At 37.1% G+C, this 26807-nt stretch overlaps 1 protein-coding gene across 4 annotated transcripts; it reads right to left on the bottom strand.

Moving 5' to 3' along the window:
• Positions 1–975: 975 nt before the first annotated feature.
• LOC105437431 (protein O-linked-mannose beta-1,2-N-acetylglucosaminyltransferase 1) lies at positions 976–24884 on the bottom strand. Of its 4 annotated transcripts, none has more exons than XM_031000370.1 (21): positions 24423–24884; positions 23800–23910; positions 19024–19170; positions 18331–18475; positions 17620–17672; positions 17051–17100; positions 14895–14957; positions 12394–12608; positions 12063–12132; positions 10889–11051; positions 9920–10041; positions 9332–9422; positions 8669–8862; positions 8051–8242; positions 7208–7378; positions 6666–6839; positions 5318–5381; positions 4532–4750; positions 3927–4088; positions 2959–3090; positions 976–1873 (listed from the first exon to the last, which is right to left on the bottom strand). In XM_031000370.1, exons 7-21 carry the CDS (start codon positions 14947–14949, stop codon positions 1786–1788), a joined length of 2112 nt encoding a protein of 703 aa, XP_030856230.1. In that variant the 5' UTR covers positions 14950–14957; positions 17051–17100; positions 17620–17672; positions 18331–18475; positions 19024–19170; positions 23800–23910; positions 24423–24884; the 3' UTR covers positions 976–1785. The 4 variants fall into 4 exon arrangements, with proteins under 4 accessions (XP_030856230.1, XP_030856229.1, XP_030856231.1 ...); XM_031000369.1 differs by having other exon boundaries at positions 14895–14954; XM_031000371.1 differs by having other exon boundaries at positions 14895–14954; positions 24698–24884.
• Between the last annotated feature and the right edge of the window lie 1923 nt (positions 24885–26807).

Below are 26807 nucleotides of genomic sequence, written 5' to 3'. Positions count from 1 at the left end.
TCCATTCATTTATAAGGTTTTTTTCAACTGTGTCATCTAGAATGCCATTAAAGGGATCCGGTAACTTTGTCACAGATTCTGAAACAAAATTCTGGATTTAGCTCATGATGCAATGATGATTATAAACCTTTAGGTCAGTCAGGAACCCCATAACTTTTACAAGCCGATCGCCTGTCTGATGATCAAGATATTTATGATTGGAATTACAAATTTTGAAAACCGTTCGCCTGACGGTTTCATAACACTACAGTCTATTGGGGAAAACGAGTACCCGGTATGGTAAAAGTGGTCACTCAAAGATTTTTACTTTTTTGAGGAACTTCTTGATCATTTTGAAGCACAATTTTTTTAGGGCTTCAATATTACACCATATCACAGACACTGATAACACATGGGGCCGTGTATCTCAGATTTAACATTGTTAAACGATCCCTTTAACGTCAAGAGCGCATATTCACTCAGGTAGTCAACACCCATTGTTCACTTCCCTTTGAAACCAGGACAGCAAGCGTAGGTACGTACTGTTTTAATTGGAGAACGGCATTCTAGATTGAGGTGACCTTCAAAACCGAAGTGGAATCATTCTTGATTCTGGTAGTGGACAGGGGAGACAACATGGCGCATGCTCAGATCGTCAGAAACATGTCCTCATGCCACAGTTCACTTATTGATCGTGATAACCGAAAAAGCCCTTATTGTAACATTCCCAACACTGCAAATTACCTTTAGCAGTCTATTGCACTAAGCTACGATGCTTTCCTAAAATGTCTCTTTTTTGCAATTTTGCACAAGTCAAAACAAAGCGCTCGCAAGCATAACTAAAGAGCATGAAAATAAAATAATCTCCATGCAAAACAAGGCAGTCTCTTTAAATAATTCTCCCTGAGATCTAGTTTTAATCTCTACTTCTTGGAATGCAGTAGTATCTGATTTCTTTGAATTAAGGAAAGGTATTGTCTTGTTACCTTTAAAATATTCCTTAAACAGTCTTATTCATGTAGTAAGTCAATGTGATTTTTACTCACTAAATGGTTTGTTCGCTTTCTTTCCCAATTTTGTAAGCACTATGGTACTTCAACATTACCTCATATCTTGCTTTAGTTAGCCAGATTCTATTCATCCTAAATAGAAACTCCATGATACCCCCTAATGTACTTGTCATTAATGGAACCAAAATAGCAAATAACACAAGTTTTCATGAAAATGTCAATGACTTTGCAAACACTTAATTACACGAAAATAACAAACAGTACATTACATTCCACATACCAGGTATTGCTTGACACTACATACCCTGATTTCTCTCACTTGAGAGACCATCAAAGTGTTATATGAAGAGAGAAGATCTTGAAAGCTTTCACTTCCCAAAATATCTCAACCTACCAGTTATTTAAGCCTTCCTCTCAACAATACTGGCAGATAAAAGATTGCTCTATTCCCTGACCACGTGCTTCGTTTCTGTGTCTTTACATGGACTAACAAGTCTGTCGACATATATTGAAGAAGAAGAAGAGGCCAGCTTAAAATCCGTTGCCATGCACCATCTTGGTACCTCTTATTCTCCATCTTCTGAAGTCCAGTCCCCCTTATCGGCGTCAAGTTGTACCCCAACAATAATTCAGCTGCAATAGTACTCTTAGAATAAATAGACATGTCCTCCTGGCCACTTCCTTGAAGACATCATGAGAAGATGTAAGCCCCTTAGAAGGGTGAAGATGTTGGCCATCCATCTTCAACAGAGTGAAACTGTTTACCCTCAAGCGAGGAAGAAGAAGGTGTTGGCCCCTAGTAGGGAACAGCTGTGATTGGTTTGTACTGGTAATAAGGTGATTTGGTTCCTACCAATACCAACTGCTGTCCTTGGTACACCAATCTGTCCAGATGGAAATGATACACATGCAATATTTTCATTTAATTCAATGATTTTCGGGGTTCCGGAGGTCTATTTTAAGCGACATATCAGTCTTTTTACAGGGGCATGAGGTCTTTTTGGGATACATTAGGGTCTTTTGGGGGGGGGGGTACATGTCTATGCAATAGAACATTCATTTCTTTTTCAGACATTAACACGGTTGAGAGATAAAGAAAGTTGAGGATCCCAGAAAAAAAATACTTATATTGGGCACACCTATTTACAACACTCATTGTAATTACAGGGCCCTCAGGAAGAGCAGTTATATTTCAGCTCCCCTGGGTAAGTAAGACTCTGTTGTCATCATTAATACAGTTTTATACAACACATATACTTTGATGGTAAATATATTATTGTAAAGCTTCTATTACAAAGTAACTCTAAAAATGGGGATAAAATAATGTTCTGAAATCATTTAAGTCACATTTATCAAGTTTATTTCATTTCACTTTTCCCGTCATTGAAAGTGAAAATTGCATGCATCACCAAATCACATATTTTGAAAATTGATGAAAGGACAATTCACATTTATTTTTCCTTCCTAACCTTTCCTGTCATGTCAAATCAATCAAATGTCTTCCAAAGTATGATTCATATTTTCATGTTGCATTTTGCATGCATGGGTTACTGCTAAGGTCAGACAAGTCTTGGTCAAGATTACATGGTTGTGAAAACAACAATTTTTACTAGAAAACTGACATAACATTTCGAAAGCAATCAAGAATGGCCTACTCTTCCCTTTTCAATCTAACCCTCAAGCGACATAGCTTTTGAAGGAATACACACAAGTCACAAGTCATTGAAATGGGTCCTTCACCAAAGTTTTGCCTGTTCTCTGGACCTCTCTCCCTTCCTATCTGAGATGGTTAGATTTCACAGAACAATTAAAACCAGCTAAAAAATTGTCTCTTCATCTAGTATGTAAGTTTTACTACTTGAAGATCATCAGTTCATCAAATTTTGTATAATTTTCATATACAATGTTGTTGCACCCTTAATAAAAGTCTTTGAATATATGCACAATATCAATTAATTTTTAGACTGACCTTAGTACTCCCTTGTGTAAGCCTCTTACTGTGTCTCCATTGTAGATGTATATCCCAAGGCATTTAGCAAGCTTCACTAACACCTTGAAGTCTGTCGCGGAGTCTTGACGATAAAATAATGTATATGCTCCTCTGTGGAAAGAGTAAAAGAAAGAGTTCAATTAGTATTGTATTCTCACACTTTATTCTCATTATCACCTGAGACAGATATCACTCCTTTACTGGTAAAGAGCAGATTTCTTTGATTTACATTCTTGCACCAACAATTTGAAAGATAAGCCATGAAATTGATGTATTTTCTATATTTTTTCTCCAATAACATGTACATGTATGTGATATGAATGTCACTCACTTCAAGGCCATCTTGACCCGTTGGTATACATGCAAATAACTCAGTTAAACATGACCCTGGGTCTATATTCATGTTTAAATAACAAAAGGAAAACTTCAGACTTAAACTTCTTTAAACCCGATTTTGGACAAATTCCTAAATCCAGCCTCAGGTTGAAATGTTAGAATAAGGGCCACTGTCAATCATCGCTTTACTCAGTAATTCAGCATACCGGTATTGATTTTACCTTATATACCTATATTTGACCAACAGGAATGAAATATAATGGCAATTATCATTGTTAACACACTCCTGACTACAAATATGTATTTTGCTATGACAAAGATGTTTACATAATATTGGAAGTGGACCTGCCAAAATCAAAAGCAACAGTACCTTGTCATTACTCCAACAGCTAAATTCAGAACAACATTTACATACAGTATGTATTTCATTTGGAGTTCTGAAAGATATTTCCGACCATGAAAATAATTTTATAGAAAAAATGGAATTACTGGCATTAATTAATGTTTTGAAATGGACATGTACATGCATAGGTGAGGGAAAAAGGGCAATTATTTGCCCTTGCTAACAACCTTGACCAGGTATTTATTCAACTAAGGGTCCAGACTCTTACCTTGTAAACCCTGATAAATCTAACGATGTCTTGCCCAAGGTGTCACAGCCTATCAGCAGATTACGATCCAGGGGTATCCCCTCTTTAACGAGCTGTTTCATATATTTCTCATACTCCACTAGCTTGAGATAAAACACCCTTGATGGTTCAGTCCCAGGATCACTAAGAGGGGAACATTCAGAAAACTTTTTTGTGAAAATGGCTTATCATAGGGAGGCAAGTAATCAGCTTACATTTGAGCTGCATAATAATAATAATAAGAAGATTACACTCCACTCACTATTTTAAGTGAATGAATATGTCATATACTGTGTCATTATCTTAACATTGCATAATTTTCTTTAGAATCCCAATTTTTGGTGAAAATTATGAGTTTGACTAACAATTTCTAGAATCTCATTCAATAGTCAAAGTCTGGTAACAAAATAATAAACAAATCTATCTAAAGTAGTTATCCTTACTTGGTAAATTTGAATTGTCAAATTCTGCATACATATCAATTTTTTTCAAACTATTCTATTCTATGACAAAGTGAAGCACTACTGTGTGAAGTGGATGGTTTCCTACTTCACAATAATGATGTTTATAGTATCATGTTATCATACCTTGTCATCGTTCTATTTGACAGGTACTCTTCTAAGAAAGGTCTGTCTTCGTAGATGCCCGGTTTGAGTGACCTTTTGACCCTTGACACATCAGGTACGATAGATTCTCTATTCTTCCTTTTGTCGTCTTTCAACCATCCCCTCCATGTCTGATCTATGCAGCAGTTTGCCTCGTTCTTCTTCATTTCATTCTTCCACACACTCCTCCTCAGCAACCATCTGGTCAAGGACAAGGGTAAAAAGCAAATTCTTTGTCATCAGGTCAAAGGTTATTTTTGCGAAAAGATAGAATTTGTCTCTGAATATAAATTTCAAGGGTTAGGGGAAAAAAGCATTCCTACAGATACTAAAAAGTAACATATTTTTGGAATACAACAACTATTATCCATAATCTGAATAGTTTTATACATTTCTTGTGTCACAAGTTGGCATTACTACTGTACTCTGTTGACTAGTACAATATGTAGATTATGGAAATATTTTGTATACTTCTCCAATTGGTTGTTACGATGACACAAGATCATATGAGACTATACAAAAATGTATTCAGTTTCACTCAGGAATACTATATTAATTTTCAATCCACCCAGAGATGGCAAGTAAATGCAACATCTAAGGTTAACTTTGATGAATCGTCTGTTTGGAGCCAGAAGGGCATTAACTCTGTGTAGAATGATATTATGTATCGCCCTTCTGGCTTCAAACAACCAATATGTGAATAAAGAGGAGCATATAACAATGAAATTGAAACTACTTGTTTTAGATTGTAAAAGTTTGTATCTGTACCCATATCCTGGGAAGGTATCAGATCTGTACAACAATCCTGTGTCTCCTGATGTATGCTTGAACCCTGTGGATAAAGTGATAGTCAAAATAAAGACACTCAAAATTTGTCAAAATAAAGACTGATATATATCTTCAAATCCAATACTGAGAGGGGGGAACCTTTTCTTAAAACGTTATAATTGGGAGAACATCCCCCCTTCCCAACAGCATAAATCAAAAAATGTCAAAATATAGAGCTGAACTACGGGACTAAACAGAAATGGTTGCAAGATTTATAGATAGGTATACTGGAGTATAACTCTTTGCATTATCTAATTTAAGAAAGACCTCATGGTTCTAGCATACCTTCACATGTATCACTAAAAAACTAGGCACAACATTTCATACCATTTTGACTTTTTTTGACTTTATCCCATAGAATAAGCTTCACATTATCTCTTTGTGGCTGACGTAAGTACTCTAGAAACTCATTTACATGCACCTGAATTTGTCGGTCAATGTCACAAATGTTCATTCCATGCTGACATGATTCGCCAAATCTGTAGTATTATTACAATCAAACTTGTTGGTGGAGATTTAATAAAGGTTCCAATTACTACAAATCTCAATGACAAACATTGCTTAAAGCAAGAGTAGTCCAAACTCAGATGATCTTTCTCGATACATTTAAGTTGTTGCTATAGCAGGTTTGTCAGTTCCATTTCCAAGATCATATGTTTCATCATTATACTCAATCAAGGCTGATAATACTTCTAATAGTAATAAATTGTTTCTTTTATAGCGCTATATCCAATTTAGAACTGATCCAAGTGCTTTACAAAACAAATGAAATAAATCAATGAATTAAAACGTAACAAAAAATTTGATAGAAAAAGTAAAGCAGTTAATTACAAAGTAAAAAGGTGTGTCATTGTCTGCCTGCCAGGAGAGTGGGAACATAATCGTTTCCATGCCATTCGGTTTTTATCATTGAAGCAATAATATCATCAATTATTTAGATGATGTATGTAGGTTGAAATTGAAATGAGCAGATATAGTAACAGAACAGGAATGCAGTTTTCTTGAAATGTACATGCACTGTCTCCACAGCCCTTTCTGCCCACATGCTGGGTATACAGCAATGTCATTATTATCATAGCATCTGCATAAAGCCAGATGGGTCTTAACTCATATACTTTTACTGACTAACTAATCCTGTCGAAAGAATCTGTGTGTAACCGCAAACCTCGCTCAAATCTTTCATCGCCATGGACGCCTTCAGAGATTACATCATATACTTTTGCGCAGAATTAACACCCTTCTGGCTCTCAAGAGATAAGTAGGATTCTGAGAAGATAGTTAAACATACCATGCTCATTCCATGCAGATATAGACAGGATTGTTTCATCTTCCAAGAGGTGCATGGTTTGAGAGAAGTAGCGTAGAAAGTCAGGAGCCACCTCTACATACTCCTCAATGATGAGAAAGTATTCGCTTTTTGGAAAAAGACCCATGGCCTCCTCCATGCCTGCATGCAGGGCATCTGTGACAAACAAAACAAAACAAAAATATCTTGCAGAAGAGTTGTTGAAAAAATGTATAAGGTACCAATTACTCAAAATATTTTGCTCTCTATATTCCCTGTTCCATGCCAGTGTACTTAAAGGTCAGCTCTCTATCTTTACCTACAAACTGCTTGGACCCTGGTTCGAATAATAATTTCTGATTGATACGCTTCTGTAAAAAAACAATTCGACAAGCACATTGCAGCACTTAAAAATGCTATGATTATGTGGATTTTCTTGACAATCTGCCTTCTGGCACCACTTACCCAGTGTGGTCAAGAGTTCTGTGTTAACAGCTTCACTTGAAAAACTTTACTACAAGACAACCCGAAGATACGTTACTTACATAAGTACTGAGATTTAGCCTTGACGTATTGTGTTCTGAAGTTATAGACTCCTACAAGTTCGTTAGGTTGAGCAAAGTTTCCTTCCAGAATGACAACCACAAGATGACTCTGAAGGCCTGGTAGCGCTATCAGAGACTCAAGGGTACGTTGAAGTGCTTCCAGGTCAGATCCTGTATCAGTTAGAGAAGGTTAAAGGTTAGGTCAAGAACTTATGTTATGTCTAAGTGTAACACTAATTAATGTAAAACAAATTTGTGTATTATAACATATGGACAATGAAACTCGAATCTGAAATCTAGAAGTTAGAAAATATTTGGTTAATGATATGAGAAATATCTCAACTGACTGCCTTGAATTAATGATAAAATTCAAGACAGCATAAATTCACCCTTCTAAAACACTGTCCACTTAGAAATGGAGAAAGCTTAGTGTACCAATAAATACATCATTAAATTATTGCTCTTAATCCTCCGAAGAAATTGCTTGAGGCTTGCTTGACATGGAAACAAATGATGGATGCCAAGTATTATCACATCAATTAAGTAAATGTAATAGTTAGTCACCAGAGGTTTCGCACAAATTCTTCATAAAGGGGAGCGTAAATTTGAGAACAGATTGATCAGCAGACAGGCAATTGTTATGTAAACGTACATTGTACGCTTTGAGAGGGCCTTTGGTCCTGAAATGCGCTATAAAAGAACAAACTATTATTATTATTATTATTAATTGTTATTCTTAATCACCCCAAACAAAGTCAATTGTTTGCATAAATAAACAACAGAGAACTGCAAGGGACATACAGTACAAGACGTAGTCAACCTATGTATGCTGTTTTCTTGTACCTGGTACGACTATGATAGGTGTAGAGTAGGCAGGATTCGAAGCCAGGCTCTCGTCATCAAGCTTCAGGGGCATGATGGGACGGTGGATGTTGACTGGTGAGCACATCTCTCGGAAGTTTGGATGGTACTTCTGACAGAACTCTGTCTTTTTCTTGAGTCCCATCACTGTATTGGTTACGGATGATCCGTTGACTGAATAAAACAAATGAGAAATAATTTTCATTATTAAAGGATCATTTGATGTATGCTGTGCGCCAGGAACACTACATAGATTTCTACTGGGGATCCAAAAGATGATTGATGACAGTAAGCCAGTTCATAGTTGCAGTCTGAGCATGAGCAGATAAAGGTCATTGCAGACCAAATGGTGAAATACACGGTGTCTTTTGTGTTAGGGAAAATGATTTTGATTGTCATCACAAATCAAGATTGCATGGGACAAGCACTTATCATTGGTGCTCGCGCAGAAATCTCCCCTAACTGTAAACCTAAACAACCATCTACGCGCAGAGATTGAACAGTGACTGTCATAATTCAGATTTGTTATGGCAATCGACATACTTTCACTAACATGAAACACTTTTCAGAACACCATCCATGATCTGTATTTGGACTTACTGAATTTGGGGATGCACTGCCAGATCTCAGCCTTGATACCCCACCCGTCGTTGAAATCTTCGCTGACCTTCTCATATGGGGTGTGACCGTTGATACCCTTCTGACCAATAAATGCCCACATCTCTCGATAGCCCAGGTCCTGGATCTTCGAAGCTCCAAGGCTCTGTAGCTCACGTTTTGTGTCGTATCCAAGTCTGTACAAAAATGAAGAGAAAGAAATTAACATTACTAACATTACGATCATGCAAGTTCACTACAGTACAAGATAGTTTGCTGAATGGGTCGCCTTACATTATAAAATGTGAGCTACAGAATGAAACAAATGTTGCTGAATTTACAAAACTGAGTTATCATACCCCAAAAGAAAAACCCATTTTTGTCTGTCAAAACTTTTTGCTAATTTGAAAGGGCTAACCTTTTCCAGGCCCAAGAATTTGAGTACTAAAGAATGTAATTGGACCAGGAATGGCTACATTTTTATTCTTGAAATCAAAACATGTACCGTTATTCAGAAAGTCCATTTCTAAGAAAGACAGAGCATCCCAAAACTACTGCTGAAAAAGGGCAACAAATTGTTTTTGTAAAGGTTTACTTTTAAAAGCCTGTTTATGATAATAAATCAATTTGGTGACACAGAATGGGGTTTATAGTAAGCACACTCACTCTTTTGACGCCTCATCAAATGTACCTCCTAACACCATCATTCCTGGACCTACTGATCTCAGAAAGTCTGCACACTTTTTGTCATTGATAGCTAAAAAGATAATAAAGATTATCCACAAAATAATGCTAAATATAAACAAGGCAGTTAAAGACTTTCATCAAAATAATTGGTGGTGGTGACTGTAAACAATAACCTCACTTCACAATTTCATGCTGATGTCATACATTAGATGCCATAATTGTTCTTTTTGAGTATGGGAATATCAATGAAGTTACAGCTCTTTTCCACTGCTTTTGTATTAGAATAAGGGATATTTGAGATAGGCACATTAGGTGAACACTAGAAAACTAAAACTAAAACAGTGTATCACTCTTACTTTCTAATTTCATATAAGAAACATATTCTAAACCAGATGGAAATAATTCTAAATGGTATCTTAGAGATTTGTTTGCGTATTACGGTATATTATTTGTAGGTTTCCTTCAATTAAATACATAAATTCCCCTCCCAAAACCTGTGCATATCTTGAAAAGAAGGCCTGACGAATAAGTAAAGAGCACGAGAAACAATGAAACATTTGTACTAACATGACTCGTATGTATCAAAGCTGCCAGAGCTTACAACCTCTGCAGTTTGTGGGTCTACTACAAGGAAATTCAACCCTCTCTTTGCTGGTCTCACACTGTCAATTTTATGGTCACCCAGCATCCTTTTAGAGAAAAAGAAAAAGAAAAATGAAAAGTTGGGCATGTTATAGCTTAAGCACAGACATATTTATCTATTTTATTCATTCTCTTTGGCTGGATACAAAAATCCAGTCTGTATGCATGTCTTCATAACTTCTACTCTTTTGTCAATCTCTGTCAGTCTTATCTTCTCTTTCTGTCTCTGTCTCTGTCTCTCTGTCTGTCTGTCTGTCTGTGTCTGTCTGTCTCTCTCTCTCTCTCTCTACTTGCCTCTGTATGTGTGTCTGTGTGTCTGCCTGCCTGACTCTCTTTCTCTCCCTCTCTGTCATTAATTCTGTTTCTCTCTCTCTCTCTATATCACAAAATGCTTTGTTCATAAATTAACACGAGCTATTTCTCTACATATATGTAACAATGATTCTCTTTTGTAAATCACCAGTCTTGAATTCAATGACTTTATCAAATTATGATAATTGACTGGAGGAGTACCAGAATTTATTATTGGTGAATTCACTGTATTAATATAATAATAATAATAATAACTTGTACTTATATAGCGCTTTTCATAAGACATTTATATCAAAGCGCTTTACAATATTGATACAAGTAAAACTAAACAGAGTAATGACATGACAACAAATCTAAAGTGAAATTATGAAACATAAGATAACAAGGTAAGGTTACAATTTAAGAACTAGGTTGAATATGCATTTTCCATTAGGTAGGTTTTTAATTTTGATCTAAACAAAGTAATATCAGAGATGGAACGAATGTCAAAGTTACATTATGTGCAGCATCTCTATTATGGGATGTACTAGACACAAACTCCAAATGCAGAATGATCCTTTTCACTGATTGAAATCTACTTACGTCTTGCCATCGAAGCAGAATCTGGGAGATATCTTACTCTTCTTTGCTGAGTGACCCGACTCAATATGAACAGCGACCTCGTTACTCTCACAGACTCGGGGCACCATGCACAGGTTCTGGTATGGCATTCCACCAAAGTTTGATGGTTGTTTCTTTTGACTCACTACAAAAGACAAAATACAATGATTTGAAGAACTTATCTTAAACTTCAGTAAATCACTCCAGTGAATCACTCCATTTTTACCGCTTGTGATTAAAATGCACATTTTGCAATTTTTAATTAGCACTACTTTTTGGAGAGAATTTAATCAGTATTCAAATATTTGGGTAAAATTTACTATACATAATACTACAATATTGTAAGCTAATATGGCAATGTTACTCCATCAAAGTAAATTTACAAGTTGAACAACACTTTGGCAATCAATATCTCTGTCTACCATTCCTCTTTACATACTCATATGAGTGAAAATCACTATTGTCCTCAGGGACCCATTTCACAAAAGCCTATTTCAATGAAAAATGACAAAAATCAGTGACAAATCTGCTAATAACTAATCAGAAGCAAGGATTTCACTAGCTTATAATATAACAAAAACTATCATTTGTCACTGATGACAAGTTTTGTGAAATGGGGCCCTGAAATGACAGGAAGGTTGTACAACACATGCTACAATGGCTCCATGGTCAATATCCTGTGCTAACTGTTTTCTCACCTTCATTTCGGGATCAAACACTTTACGTAACCCTAGACCAAACCTAAAATGAAATTAAAACCCTAACCTTTGTATCTCTCACAAAAAACAAAGCCTATGGCAGCGTTTCATAAAAATATCATAAGTACAAGTTCGCCAACAACCAATTGAAACGCATTGAAACGGGATGTCAGTGAAGTTGTACCCTTGTATTGAAATTGAACCGTTGCATGAAACCATGCCCTGAGCAATTGGTGCAGGAGCATATGTCAGAGCATCAATGGCAATGATAAAACCATTCCAACCCAACCATTCTACTTCCTAACCATTTTTATGCTTTAATCTATTATATTTTTCATTGTAACTTTATATAATTATTTGATAAATTTTTCAATGGAATTTATATTGTGTACCGGTAAATATATTTTTCTTCAAGTGGTGAAATAAATATGAAATGAAATGAAATGTAATACACTCACATGGTATTGAGAAACATCCATTGACGTCTGCTTGGGCGCCCCATTCTTCATTTGCTTTCTTCAACGTATACTGTCAAATCGATAGAGAATACGAATAGAAATTAGCACAGACTTTACATATTTGTGTTTGTGCTGTTTTTTCATGGTTTTGACTTGCAATTTTTTTTTTTACTCTTTCGCCACAAAGGCCGCACCCCGACTTTTTGATATTTTCTCTTCCAAAAATACTGCGGCCTTTACACCGGCAAATACGGTAACTATTCTTCATTACTATTAAAGATTATAATTTATCACAGAAAATGCAAGATAACGATTGAGGAAGATCACGTACCTTTTCATGCTCCCCGTCATGCTCAACATACTTCTGCCCAATGAAAGCCCACATTGAACGATAGCCTAGTAGATGGACCAGTTTACTCCCAAAATGATTCTCAAATATCTTCACCGCTTCTGGTGCTAACCGGTTGGTAGCGTCGTCAAATGTGACTGCCATGATCACATCCCTCGGAGGGACGCCGTCTAGGAATGCTATCAGTTCGGCACTATCTGATGAACGAAAGAGAAGGCATGGAGGAGCATAAGAAAAGGATACAAACAAATAAGAGTAGAAATCAATAAGGATTGACTGATAATCCTTCTGCCCATATCTCGTAAATAACTGAAAACCTGATAGCTTCGCTTACGTGACTGTAAAAATCAATGAGTCCATCTATACGTTTATAATATATTTGATTAAAAATATATATATATATATATATATATATATATATATATTAAAGTAAATATTATTAAATGAACAGAGCCTGAATGACTACTTTAAACTTTAAATTACTAATTCCTTTAAAATAGTAATTCTTTTATCTAATAAAATAGTTTGAAAATCGCACACACCTCCCCCCCCCCCCCAAAAAAAAAGCAGGTCTTGTCCCGAACGAACTTTGACCTTATGAACCCCAAATTAGATCAGATAACCTATAACCAATACTTTTTTTGGAATAAAGTATCCTATAAGATGCTCAATGTCACCAATAAACTGACCTTTTTCAGCGAGATTGGAACAGGGCATTCTTACCAATTCTTGACATCCCTTGCTATACATATTATATTGTCCTGGGCCAGGATACAACCTGCAAAACCCATTACTGAATACACAATGACCCTAGCAGACCTAACAATGTTTTGACTCAACTTTGCTTGACTTTCTCTTTCACGAAATCGAACAATGGTACAAGCCTTTAATGGAGCCGTATGGCACTAAGCATGCAACTAACATACAACTATCAGTAGATTAAAATTTGACATGAATTCACTTGCTTTTCATCTATAAATGGAAGTCATTTTGGAATAATTTAGATGAAATTTTGAAAAACAAGAGAATACTAGTACCGGTATATTACATTATACATGAAGTCTTACATAAATACCAGTAATTATCTAGTGCATCAATAGAATTCTACTCACCTGTCTGGGTAGGAATGAAATAAAGCTACAAAAACATTGTTATCATATTGACAAACTATGCAAGGTTATTATACCACTCAACCCTTCTTAAAAATACATAAGAGCACATTAATAATGAAGTACATGATGATATACAGACAAAGCAAAGTAAATCGATAATAACGATTATATTTGAGAAAGGTATGCTTATAAAATACTGTTTTAATCATTTTACCATGGATGGGAAGAAGCAATAAAAGAGATCACAATGCGCTAACATTTCTATCACGAAAACACTCTGGAATTTGCAGAGATTACTTTGGAGAAAACAATTTATGCTGATGATGATGATACTGCTGATGACGACTTTTATTTAACAAGACATTTTGCTGTTCACTGAGAAATTGCAATTAATTGCAAGTAATATTTGAAGCTCATATTTTGAATACAGTACATCCATATGGAAACTTATACATAAAGAGTAAATAAAATCTATTGATTTTAGTACACTAGTAACTCGTATCCTTCACACAGAGCTAACACCTTTCAGACTCTCAATAGGTAACATATGAGACTGCATAATATACACATATGGCTCAATTTCCTTATCTTTATTTGCTCATTTTTTTCAGTTACAATTATGTTTTCTACCAAAATTGTCTGGTTTACATCATTTGTTTGAGCAATTCAGCCTATTGAGTGTTGTCTAATGTACTATTTAAAAAAAAAATTGTATTTGTAGTCTAGAACATTGTGTTTAAGTTTCATTAGATTTTGTAGGAATTTATTTTCTGCCATTGACAGAACTCAAGATTAACTTAAACAGATAATGCCACAGCTTTGAAATTGCATACAAGTTAAAAACCATTTTTTCTTTATAGCTTTCCCTAAATGCTGCGATTCCTTGGATGTAGGTTGTACCAGTAAGTGCTATATATTGGCTATACACTTCAAGTGTAATACATGTATTGCGGTCGTGTAATTTCCAGTATTAGTGCCACGGCTCTGAGGCTATTTACCTTCCAGATACAAACATATTATGACCCTGTAATTACCAGTTAGTTCTCTGTAGCTTTTTAGCTGCCCCTTACTAACATTGTAGTATCCCTGGTTAGTGTTTTATTGCCTTGTATCCACAGATTAGTGCAATATTAAAGCTGCATAATTTCCCTAGTTAGTGCTCCATAACTATACCATTTGATTAGTGCTTTTTTTCAACTTAAGACTGTGAGTTAGTGCCACAGATCTGTAGCTGTTTATTCCCTGTGTGATGTATACAAATCACATATGAAGTGCACGGAAGGGCTCCTGTTAAAATGATGGATTCTTACACTCGTATTATTTTGATGTGGGATATGATATGGCTACTGCAATATCTCTGTTTGTACATACCTTTATTTGATGCCACTCTCCTGCGGCCACGATGCCGCCTGTGGCCAAATAGCATTAAGCCTACTTTAAACAAGATCAACAAATGCACTTTCAAGATTCAAAACAAATTACATACCTACTGTAGCTGACCGCGCCTGAACTGAATTTTATCCAGTATTAGTACAAATGATGCATGCGCACAGATTCATTACAAGATCTATCCGCACTCAATTTGAGGCTGTATGCATCTATCATACAAATCCGTCAGGTTGAGTATGTTAGGTGCATGAATAAACTTAACAAGGACGGTGAGATGCTGTAATCAACAAATGAAAACATACATCATGTGTACACAACAAAACTCCTAATTTCTTGTTATTTGATGTAAAAAACAATTCACTTCTAGATTTTTGGTGATATTTTTGGCTGACAAATAAACGTGGAGTTTGAGGCTTACTTTAGCGCGCACTTGCCTCTAAACACATCAATAATGCATATTAACCTCTACATGCACTACTTTGCATCGCGTACCTAAAAATACATGTTAATAAGAGCCCCATGCTGTGAAGTACAAGCGATAAGATAAGTGTTTGTAGCTGATCTACACTGGCTTTTTACCAAGGCACTCAAAATACCATCCTGGTTAAAAGCTTGCATCCCATTAGAAGTTACAAGTATCCTTGCGTAGAAAATCGATTACAACTGCAGCAAATAAACCCTGTACAGTATGTTATATAGATTTGGGATAGGTAGACATTTCTGTATTTGGGTCACTTACATGTTTGAAGGATGAGAAATCAGTGGAATTCCTTAAATGAATTGAAAACAAACACTTCACTCATCTGAAGTGTAATATTGATGTTTTTATAAGACCCACTACCACTTACCAGTTATAAGAGACATTACATTCTTGTTTTCTATTCCTCTAACTCTAATATCTCAGTCACACCAACGAGACCGACCCCAGCCCAACTACAGACCAGACAAAAAATAATATTATCCCCAAAAGCCAAAAGACGATTGGTGGGGAGTCGGTTTGGAGTCCGTTTGGCAGTGTGACTGAAGTACTACTATAGTTGATGATGCAAAAAAAAAACTTCTTCAAACATGTGAAATTGGAATGTGGAAGGAATGTGAACTGATGTATGTAAAGCAGGAAGTCATTTTACACCCAGTTCTAGGGCTTGCTTACGAGCTCTAAGTTCTGAGATGTATTCTTGTGCAATCTGATCCATAATTTGAAGCATTTTCAAAGACATTTTATGACTTATATGTCAAAAATAATTTTGATTCAAAATTAATGTTATCCTGTAGCTGATTTTCAAGCTTTGTGTTATGAGGTCCTGGACCGTCAGAAATCTGAAAATTTTACTTTGCTAGGTAAAATACTTGCTCAATCCACCTATTGTATTGAATATGTAATTGAATATTCTGTTTGTAATAGGGCAGATTCACTCCCTCTGAAAACAGGAACAACACCTCTTATGACAGATCGACTTACATTGAATATTTAAAAAGCTTTTGTTTGTTCTAATGGGTAAACTTACACTTCTTATACTGTATTGTTCAAACAGGATATTGATTTAATACCTCGCTCACACCAACAAGACTAACACCAAACTGATCATAAACTGAAGTTTGACGGTGTAACTGAGGTATTGAAATCGTACAGGAAAAAAACATTCACACACAGAAATCAAGGTCTAATTAAAACGAATCTAAGCATCAATAAGTGCAATAACATGAATTAAGAGGGAAATTTCTATGATCATGAAAGAGAGAGATAAATAAACTCTCTGATAAAGTGAAAAACAGGAACATGATGAAAGTTAGAGGATGATAAGTATTGCAAGGCTTGAAACTTAAATATTTGCTGCTGTGGAATTTTTGTTTGCCTGATATGAAAGTTGATTGCCTGAATTCATGCATGATTTTTGTCCTCGAATTCTACCCCCTCTCCACACAAAGTATATACACATTCTCATATGACCATCAATCACCCAATGCTTGAAATTAATGCTCATGTTTACCCTTCTTCACAAATGCTTGGGCAATGAAACCTGCTACTTCTACTCATTGTTCTGACTAAAAGAATGCAATTCATTTTGGTTGCTCCAGACCTCAGGGAACCATTTATGTCAAGTCACATTTATCATATGAAATAGCTTATATCTTACCATGTAAATATGTGTCAAATGACCTTTCCTCTTGACCTTCTTTGTATGTTCTGCAAAGTAAAATATGTGAAGAATGTCACAAGAAATACTCAGGTTCTTTGAATGGAGCAGACATTTCATACAAATCAAAACATTTTAAGAGTTACAGTCAACAAATTTAACATTTTGAAACAAAAGATTACGGTATTGTGCTCTGATGAAGTATAATTTTCAAACAGTCAGCAAAAACTAGATATCCGGTCTTGGCCTTTAAAGGGTGAAAGCAGAAGTGATATATGCTGTGCATATCTTTTAAGGCATACATACAGTATCTGTTTACTTTTCAATGGACCATCACCCTTGGAATTATCCCCATGCATATAATCCATGGACAACTACTGTATTCATTAAGGATAATTCATTTTGAGAATTCTGTTCCCCAGTAAAACAACAACAACAAGGCAACCAGAATATTCTCCTTTCCTTTATATGTGACATTGTATGTCTAATATATAACAGGATGCTTTCAAACATACAATATACTCCTTTAGTTGGAATTCTTCACACTTAAGAAAATGAAATCTGCTCACCATCTATGTGCAATATATTCAGCCCCCTTCCCATTTCAATCTGAGGAAACACTCTGAAAAAGATAGACAAAACAAAATCATATGACAAGTCTATATATGTTCAAGAAATTTAATTCAAATTTCAGATTATAAATATCATCATAAAAACACTGTTATTACAAATTTTATGCTGTAATTACTGTTGCATTTGTAATGTACCTGTGTTGCAGAATACTTGTTAATGTGATAGAAATGGTGTTTAAAATGAAGATGACATTATTACTAAAAAATGATACTATAAAATGCCCAAATATATTTTCATACATATGAAAGGCTGGAATGTTAAAGGGAATACTCATAGAGATTCACAATTTTTCCATGTCAAAATTTCAATTTACAAATAAGCCTTATTAGCAATTTCCAACATATAAAGTCAATGATATTCTTGAAAGATTGTGTTCTGCTCCTTTTGAGAGAGAGATAATTATTGCACATGATATGAAAATGAATGGAAGGTTTATTCAATTTTTGTTATAAATAAATTGAATTAGTTATTATTTTCTGCTGAGAGCCAGAGAGCATTCAGTTATATGCTGTTACACAGTGTAAACCCATTGCCAACTGGAACAAGGTGGCACCTACCTGTATCAAAGCCCATGGGAATGAGATAATTCACTAGAAAATGGGTTAACATATAGTCTTTATGGCTCTCAATAGAAGATTTGTACTCACCCATAGTCATCTTCAAGGCACATCTCAGGTCTGTGTTTGTTCTGAAAACCTGTCTGTATCCTGTAAGCAAACTTGCTGATCGGACAAGGTTCAAAGTTACCACACATAGCCTTGCTTGCCAAGGGAATCTCGGTTTTTTGCATTTCTATAAATAAAACAAAATTTAAAAAAAGTGTTAAACAAAGCATTACGAAAGATCTAATTTAATTTTCCTTAATGAGAAATACAAATATAGCTGCTACAGAATTTTCGTTTGTTTCTCTTGCTTCCCTCCTTTTTTGTTGGGGGGGGGGGGTGCTAAAGAACAGAAGAAATTTACAGGTACCAGTAATATAAATATTGTGGTATTAAATTACATTGTCAGAAAAACCGAATTTTTGTTGTACATTCTAAACTAAATATAATTCTAAATATTAGAAAATGAAGCCCCATTTAATAGCATTTATTATAATGTGGTTTAGGGGGCTCTAAGAACACATTGATGCAGGGACAGGTCAGATATAAAATCCAGTGCCTTGGTACTCCTGTCCCTGTTTTTACTTTTTATTTTTTTAACAGAATTACAGTAATTTGAACAGAGCAAAGAGCTTACCACTTGCACTCCAAGCCAATTTAATCATGTAATGAAATACACCAGCATAGATACAACAACTACAATTTACAAACTATAACATTTTATTTCTTTCTACTAACCTCTCTCCACATGCCCACCCACCCTATGTAACTCCTTCCTGAGATTATGAAGTAGGACTGCCTCATCAATATTGTCCGCCTGCAGACGAGATCCCAGCATAACAATCACGACAGCCAGCAGACCTATCACTGCTAGCTGAAAGCAAACTGAAAAGTACAAAACAATTTCATTATTTCAAGTTGTCATACATGCTCTGATATTTGCCCCCACCACTATTCCTCCAGGTTTTCTTTCGTCAAAGATATAGGTATAAGGTTATGGTTGCGACCGGGTTTCAGATTAGATTTAAGTTTAGGGTGAAGGTTAGAGTTTGGGTTAAGGTTAGTGTTTAGTTCAGGGATGAAGTAAGGAATTCATTTAGTGTAGGCTATTGACTGGGGAGCACTTGTCAGTCACCAAAGCATGTGTAATACAATTGCATCCTCACTGCCATGTAGCAGACCTGCATCGTTATTACACATTGTAATATACTCTGATGAGAATTGTAATTTCATATAAAAATGAATCCATATATATATTAAAGGCCCACTGCACTACTTGTAGCTACTTGTGCCCTCTATATAACAAACAATACCTAATCGGTGACCATTGGTCCCCCATGATCCTCTTTTTCTTATGTTAACTGAGAGTTGAGTTGATGAGATAACCACCTGTCCAGTGACCTTGCAGGGCAGTCTAATCCCTCCTGTAAACTACGGCAGATAAGCTTTAACTAACCTTTCTGGTATTTTGTTTATATTTGACAAATTTGTATGGTTCATCATTTCTAAAATCTTAATATCACTAGCATTATTTTTTGCCCAATGAATACATTTTCCAATAGCTATATTGGAATACAATAGCTGACAAAAAGAAGTAACTTTACTCTTTCAAGATCGTAATCATTAAGTGAAATCACTATGCAATATTCCTATAAGTGTGAATAACATAAACAAAGGTTCTAGGACAATTACCCCCTGGACAATCACACCCCCTCCCCCAAAAAACTACCCCCCTAAAAAATGTAAACTAATATATCATCATGGCAGATTTCCCCTTTAATGAACAGGGGAAAATTTTCATGAGGGGGGGGGGGGTTATTGTCCTTGGGAGTAGTTTTCTGGGGGTGGTTTTCGAGGGGGGGGGGGTGATTGTCCATGAGGTAATTGTCCTGCTCGTAAACAAACTAACACCTTATCAAATTTCCAATCTAAAGAAAACTCAAGAAACGTTGTGGAATCGGCCAAGTCTTGGTAAAGTTACAAGCACTATACACAGTAAGATGTATATGGGACTACACAAACACATGGCATAAAAATCCACCCGATTTTTTATGATGTAACATGCCATATTTAGAATATTAAGGCATTTAAAGACCCATGCTTTTCAGGGTATAATTTTTATCTGATGTTCTTCCACACTCGCATAATCAGTGCTCAAAATACACGGGGGCGGTGGGCGATTCGCCCCCGTGAGCTACATAATCGCCCCCGTCAGGTTGCTCACGGGGGCGATTGCAAAATTAAAAATCGCCCCCGTGGAATTATAAAATAAAGATTATCTTTTCTGTTATAACTTTAACACAATATTGAGTTTCAATTTACAAACCTTAAACCAATGAAATGGAACTTAGATTAGCGTGCAAGATTTCTCGTTCTATGAGTAGGCCTATTATTACCGATTCAGCTCGCAGTGCAGTGCCGCCGTCAGCAGTGGTTATAGGCCTACTGCGCCGTTAGTAACGGTACGTGTGCACGCTGCTTCGCCATCTCTGCTGGAGCTATGGAGGCGATCGCGCAAGGGCAGAAACATGGTCATGGAGAAGTTTTTCGTTGTGAAAGCGTAAACCCGCTGAAATCTGGTGATTTCAAATGACCAGCAAATAATGAACCTCGACCAGTAAATCAATATTATTGACTTTTAGATTTGCACGATGAGAACGTGGACTGCAACGTGTGACCTCCTTTTAAGGCACTGCGGAGGCACTGCCAGTGCTTAAAAGGACGTCACATGTGACTGCCAGTGCCTTAAAAGAACACGTCCACGTCCACGCAAATCTAAAAGTCCCTATTGAGAAGAAGAGGAAGACCAAGATGCCGTGGAATGATATGGGAACATGGGCAGATCTACGGGGGGGGGGGGGGTTAGGGGGTTTAACCCCCTCCCCCGGCCCCAAGCGAAAATATGATGTGCATAGAAAAACGCCATTATGTGTCCAGATCGACCCACACAGTAAGATGTTAGTAGATGCCAGGAAAACAATACGGGGGTTCAAAATAGCAACAACAAAATATCGCCTCGCCGATATGCGGCTCGTGGACGATGCTTCGCATGTAAGTTGATGCCAGGAAAAAAACTCACTTACGAGGGTCCTAAATCAGGGGCGGATCCAGCCGGCGGCAAGAGGGGGGGGGGGCCCAAATCTTGAGAAAATATTTAGCGGCGAATCAGCCAGCCGGCGATCGGCGAATGAGCGGAGGGGGGGGGGGGGCTGGATAAATGCACATAAGTTTAGGGGGGTCCAGTTTTTGGGGAACATTTTTGCGCCGACTCAGCCGGCCGGTGAATATTAAAGTGGGGGGGGGGGGGGATGCTGGAGAGGAGGACCACTATTTTTTTTCAGGGGGGGGGGGGAGGTGAAGCGCCATTTTAGCATGACTTTCTTTTTAACTCTTACTTTCACCTATCTCAGATAACCCTAAGTTTTTGGTTGCTGCTTTATATGTAGTTGATAATGCATGATTAAAATAAAGAGAGAGAGAGAGAGAGAACCACCATCATTTTGCAATGGTTTAGGATTTGTGTAATGTACATTTGAAACCATTTCTTAGCGTCTCAACCCTAAAAAAATAGCGAAACTATCTTTGAGGAAAAGCATTATACTGAACTGAATAAAGAATATTAGCTTTATATTGGCTCATACTAATACTGATACCGGCTAAAGACAATGTGGTATTTGTATAGAGGTATTCCAAAATGACATTCTGATAATCAACATTTTGTTCTGGTATCATTATGTATATACGCATAATACAACTGATCTTTATGATTTGTTAACGTGACATAGCTTCTTCTCCCCATGCAAACAAAAAAGAAAACAAGGTTATTTAATAAAAGGATCATGCGACAAATAATCATTGTGATTCAAATTGTGCAAGGATTTTTTTGAATAAGCAATGCTTTTCACCAGAATCTTCTTTGTAAAAACGGCTTTTACAAATCTCAGCCATGCAATTCTGCCACTGTGTTGTAAGATCACTTTCAGATTAGGAGAAGTGTATTCTTTAATGAGTATTTTACATTGAATGGAACGTCTCAACTCAGTAAGCATGGCTGAGATTTGTAAAAGTTGTTTTACAAAGAAGATTCGGCAGTGCTTATTCAAACAAATATTCGCATCAATTTGAATCACAATCATTATTTGTCGCTTAATCCCTTTTAATGACCTTGTTTTCTTTCTCGTTTGCAAGGGGAGAAGAAGATATGTCACGTTAAAGACATCATAAAGATCAGTGTTGTATGCGTATATATTATATACACAGGCCCCGCGGAACGTTTATCAAAGTGGGGGGGGGGGGGCTAAAGTATTTACGATCAGGTAGAGGGTAGCGAGCGTAAATTGGTGTGGGGGGGGGGCAGGGGTTTTAGGCATTTAATTACGGTCAGAGAAGCACAAATATTTTGATGCCGCATTTGTGTCACTGGCAGGTCAGGGGGCCCGGCGTTTTTTATTTTATTTTTTAAGGTAAAATTTACGTTACTATCCTATTTTTTTACCGGTTTGGGAGGCTAGGGGGGGGGGGGCTGGCCTGTAGAATCGGCCCGTGGATCCGCGCCTGTCCAAAATAGCACACACACAAAATCGCCTCGCCGCTACGCGGCTCAGTAAAGAAAGAATGTAAAGGTTGGTCCCAATAATGAGGAGGAAATAATGTGCAGAACGGGAAGACATCGAGAGAATGTCATCACGGGATGAAAGTCAGTAAACAGCTATGTAGCTTGTAAATTTGTAAGAGGGAAAATGCTGATTAAAATGATAATGATGAAACAGCAAATAATTGAGGAGTATCATAGGTACCAATTCAATGGATATTTGTATAAAAAAGAGCCCCCGTCAGTCCTAAAAGAGCCCCCGTGAGAAGGCTCACGGGGGCTCTTTTTGGGGGGGAAGAGCCCCCGTGGACAAAAAATTAATTTGAGCCCTGCGCATAATACAATGATTTTTTTTACCTCTTCCCATAACTCAACCTTCTCTTTAAACATACTACATATGTGTATGTCCCTTTTGCAGCCAACCTCAAATGCTGTAGAACTTTGCAGGAATTATGAATATGTCATGTACGTCCTATCTGTGAAATTTAAACGTTAGCAGTGTCCGAATTTTCAAATTATACAAGGAAACCCGTTTACTTGCTAGACTTCACTGTCAGACACTATTGAGTGACTGACTGGCTTTTTCCTTCTTTGGTAATAACATACAAAAAATGAGCCGTCTACATCAATAACCCACTTCTTGTAATGGCCAAAATTAAACTGATTGAATCTTTGTGCAGCATAAAACGTACATACATGCGGTACAATGGTCTGAAAAACTTATTGGCTCTATAGCTAATAACCTAAGTCGATTTGACAACTAATAGTCGTTATTTTCTAACTTAAAGACATTTTCAAGCCCCCCTTTTTTAAGGGGAGTTCTAAATTAGTATTATCTTTCAAATGCCGTTGGAAATTAACCTTTTCATTTTTTGGGCCTGCAAATGGGACATAGTACCTTTAGGTGTTATACATTTACTTACAACTGCTTCTCCGGAATCTGCGTAGAAGCCTCATTGTGACATCCCAGTTTCCTGATATCTGTCAAGAAATACGTAGTTTCTTACACCACCAGCACCAAAACTCCAATAAACCTACGAGGGGAAAAGGAGAAGAAAAAAAGCATTTCAGATAAGAAATTGGTCAAGACTCAAGATGTTGGACATTGTAGACAAGTTTGAAGAAGTAGACACTGTCAAGGCAGATCTGATATTTAACATCCAGGACTGCATTTCCTATACAGTCATAAGTACAAGTTCACCAACAATCCATTGAAACATGTGTATTCAAATTAATGGGTGGTTTAATGGATATGGGAATGGCATATGTCAGCTAGGTCAGCGAACTTGAACTTATGACACTGGCCAAACTAGTGCAGAAAGGCTTTAAAAGAATGATCTCTAGTCTCTACAGAGAAAAGGATACATAAGAGTCATAATAGACAGTTAATAAATGAACATAGTCTACGTAGACTAGTTTAGTTGAGGCAACCAGCTAGCTACGTAGGTCAAATTTTCTCACAATTATTTACAATTACGAGCGCGAGCATGACAATACTCAATAGCTTTACTATACAATGTAGTCAATATACAAATACTCAACTTACTTTTCTTTTCAAGCATACAAACTACAAGCACAAACTTCTGTGATGTGAGTCGATCTGCAACATCCCCATGGAAATCAGCCAGCCTTGGCCTGGATCACACACGTACACACTCCACAAAGAGTCGATAATTCAAATGTCAAAATCTATTTTTGGAATAGACTAGGTCTTTTAAATATGTATGTGTAGTGACGGCTGATGATAAGACTTCCGCACCTGCAATACTGACTTCTAGTAAGAATAAACAAGTAGCATATTATGATTTAATATACATTTACATGTCTGGTATGAGCAGCTCGCATCAATCGCTCGGTGACTACTATACCAAGTATATCTATACCATATACCTGGCGCGGCGGGGCGGGCGAGTCCGGCGTACTAGCGTCGCGATCTCATGGAGATCCCCGCGCATGAGTGCTCGCCGAACTAGCAATGTAAATAATGCACTCTTCCGCAAACCTATCAACACAACACAACCACTCTTCAAAGGGGTGTAAGAGTATACACCCCTTCAGTGAGATTTAATGCAGCGTTTTTAACCGGGGTGCGCAAGACATACCGCCAAATATAAGAAACCGGTAAAGTATGTAATTTCGAGGGAATATAGTATTATAAGATAAAAAGGGTATTTTTCCTCGATCATTTCGCTCGCTCGCATAATTCAGGAACAGGATGATTTCAGGCAGCAAAGTGTCTGAATATTATATATGTTGGCCCGAATATCATCGTATTTGACAGCGAAGTAACCGGGGTGGGGGATGGGAGCACTAAACGTGGGGGTGGATGCAGGCTAATTTTTTTGTGCTAAACGTGGGGGGGGGGGGAGGGGGGGGGGCCGGGGGGTATGGATTTTTGTTTTGCCAGGGGAGGAGGCCCTCTGGATCCGAGGCGAGAAAAGAGAGAGAGAGAGAGAGAGAGAGAGAGAGAGAATCAAAGAAAGAGGGATTCCCCGAAGAGAAAGAGCATGATCTCCTACATACTTAACATATGGAAGAAAATAGAAGTAAAATAGATACTGCTTCATTTTGGCGCTTCATTCACATCATAAACTTTTCTCCTCCTGTTTGCCTCTAACACTTCTTCTCGGCACAAACTTATAATCCCCAAACTACATACCCATATATTATACACTCGTTTCTTCTCTTTTACATTTTTATCTCACTTCCGCGTTTAAAATCTCAAATCATACCCCATCAAAGCGACACAGAATGCAATCTCACCCAACCTAAACGTCAGCTGCTATTCTAAACTTTTAATATAAATTGCCAAAGAACGTTGACAACGTATACGCGTAGAGACTTCTTTGGTAATAAAAACTTTGTCGGAAGAAGATCAGCTATATAGGCCCGTATATGCGTCTTATTAGACGCGGCCCGTATAGCCAGAGTTTGATGTTTAGGGGGGGGGGGGGGCAGGGGCGTCGCTAGACCTTTTTCAGTGGGGGGGGGGGGTGTAGAGGCCAACGATTACCGACAAAACTAGCCACCAATTACCGACAAAATTAAATGTCCAATATCTACAAATTCAACCCTATAAATCTGGGGCCAAAGGCTAAATTGTTTTTCCTATGGACTATCTATATATTATGGTACTTGCATATGCGCAAAATGTATATTTTCCTCGACGACGTAAATAAACGAATTATTTCTTCAATTTTGTCAGCATCATAGCTATATATTTTATTGCAGGCGCGGAGCTAGGATCTTATTTTGGAGGGGCTACAGGGATAGTGAGCAAGAGAATCACTTAAAAGCGCTCATTAGGGGGGTTTGGGTGATGGGCCTGCCGCGCGAAGCGCGGAAGCTTAGACGTTTCCTTAAATTATTAGGAAAAGAAGACGATTAATTTTTATTGTACCGTTTTCGACTGGTAATCCTTGGCTGAATGAAGTTTCTCCCCTCCCGCGCGAAGCGCGAAAGCTTTGACGTTTCATTAAATTATTATAAAAAAAGAAGACGATTTGCTGTACCGTTCTCGACTGTTTATCCTTTTCTGAATTCAGTTCCCTCCCCTCCCGCGCAAAGCGCGGAAGCTTTGACGATTCATTAAATTATGAGAAAAAGCAGACGATTCGGTGTACAGACTGTTCTCGACTCTTAATTCTTGTCTGAATGAAGCTTCCCCCTCCCGCGTTTTGACGTATCATTAAATTATTAGAGAAAGACGACGATTCGTCGTACCATTTTTGACTCTTTCGCGCGAAGCGCGAAAGCTTTGACGTTTCCTCATATCATTAGAGAAAGAACACGATTCGTTGTACCGTTTTCGACTCTAAATAAGTCCTATCAATTTTGTCTGAATTCAGTTTCCCCCTCTCACGCGAAACGCGGAATTTTTGACGTTCCATCACAATATAGAGAAAGGAAGACGATACATCGTACCGTTTTC

This window comes from Strongylocentrotus purpuratus, unplaced genomic scaffold, assembly GCF_000002235.5.
Source record: "Strongylocentrotus purpuratus isolate Spur 01 unplaced genomic scaffold, Spur_5.0 spur5_scaffold_6, whole genome shotgun sequence".
In the NCBI taxonomy this organism is placed as follows: Eukaryota; Metazoa; Echinodermata; class Echinoidea; order Camarodonta; family Strongylocentrotidae; genus Strongylocentrotus; species Strongylocentrotus purpuratus.
The sequence above is the reverse complement of the archived record's forward strand: the minus strand, read 5'-3'. Positions and strand labels throughout refer to the sequence as shown.

Coding starts and splice junctions, on each gene's coding strand:
- LOC105437431 (XM_031000370.1), bottom strand. CDS start 14,949: ATGCTATTTGGCCACAGGCGGCATCGTGGCCGCAGGAGAGTGGCATCA. Junction 12,133..12,393: donor ATGACGGGGAGCATGAAAAG/GTACGTGATCTT, acceptor TCGATTTGACAG/TATACGTTGAAGAAAGCAAA. Junction 1,874..2,958: donor TTACACAAGGGAGTACTAAG/GTCAGTCTAAAA, acceptor CCATCTGGACAG/ATTGGTGTACCAAGGACAGC.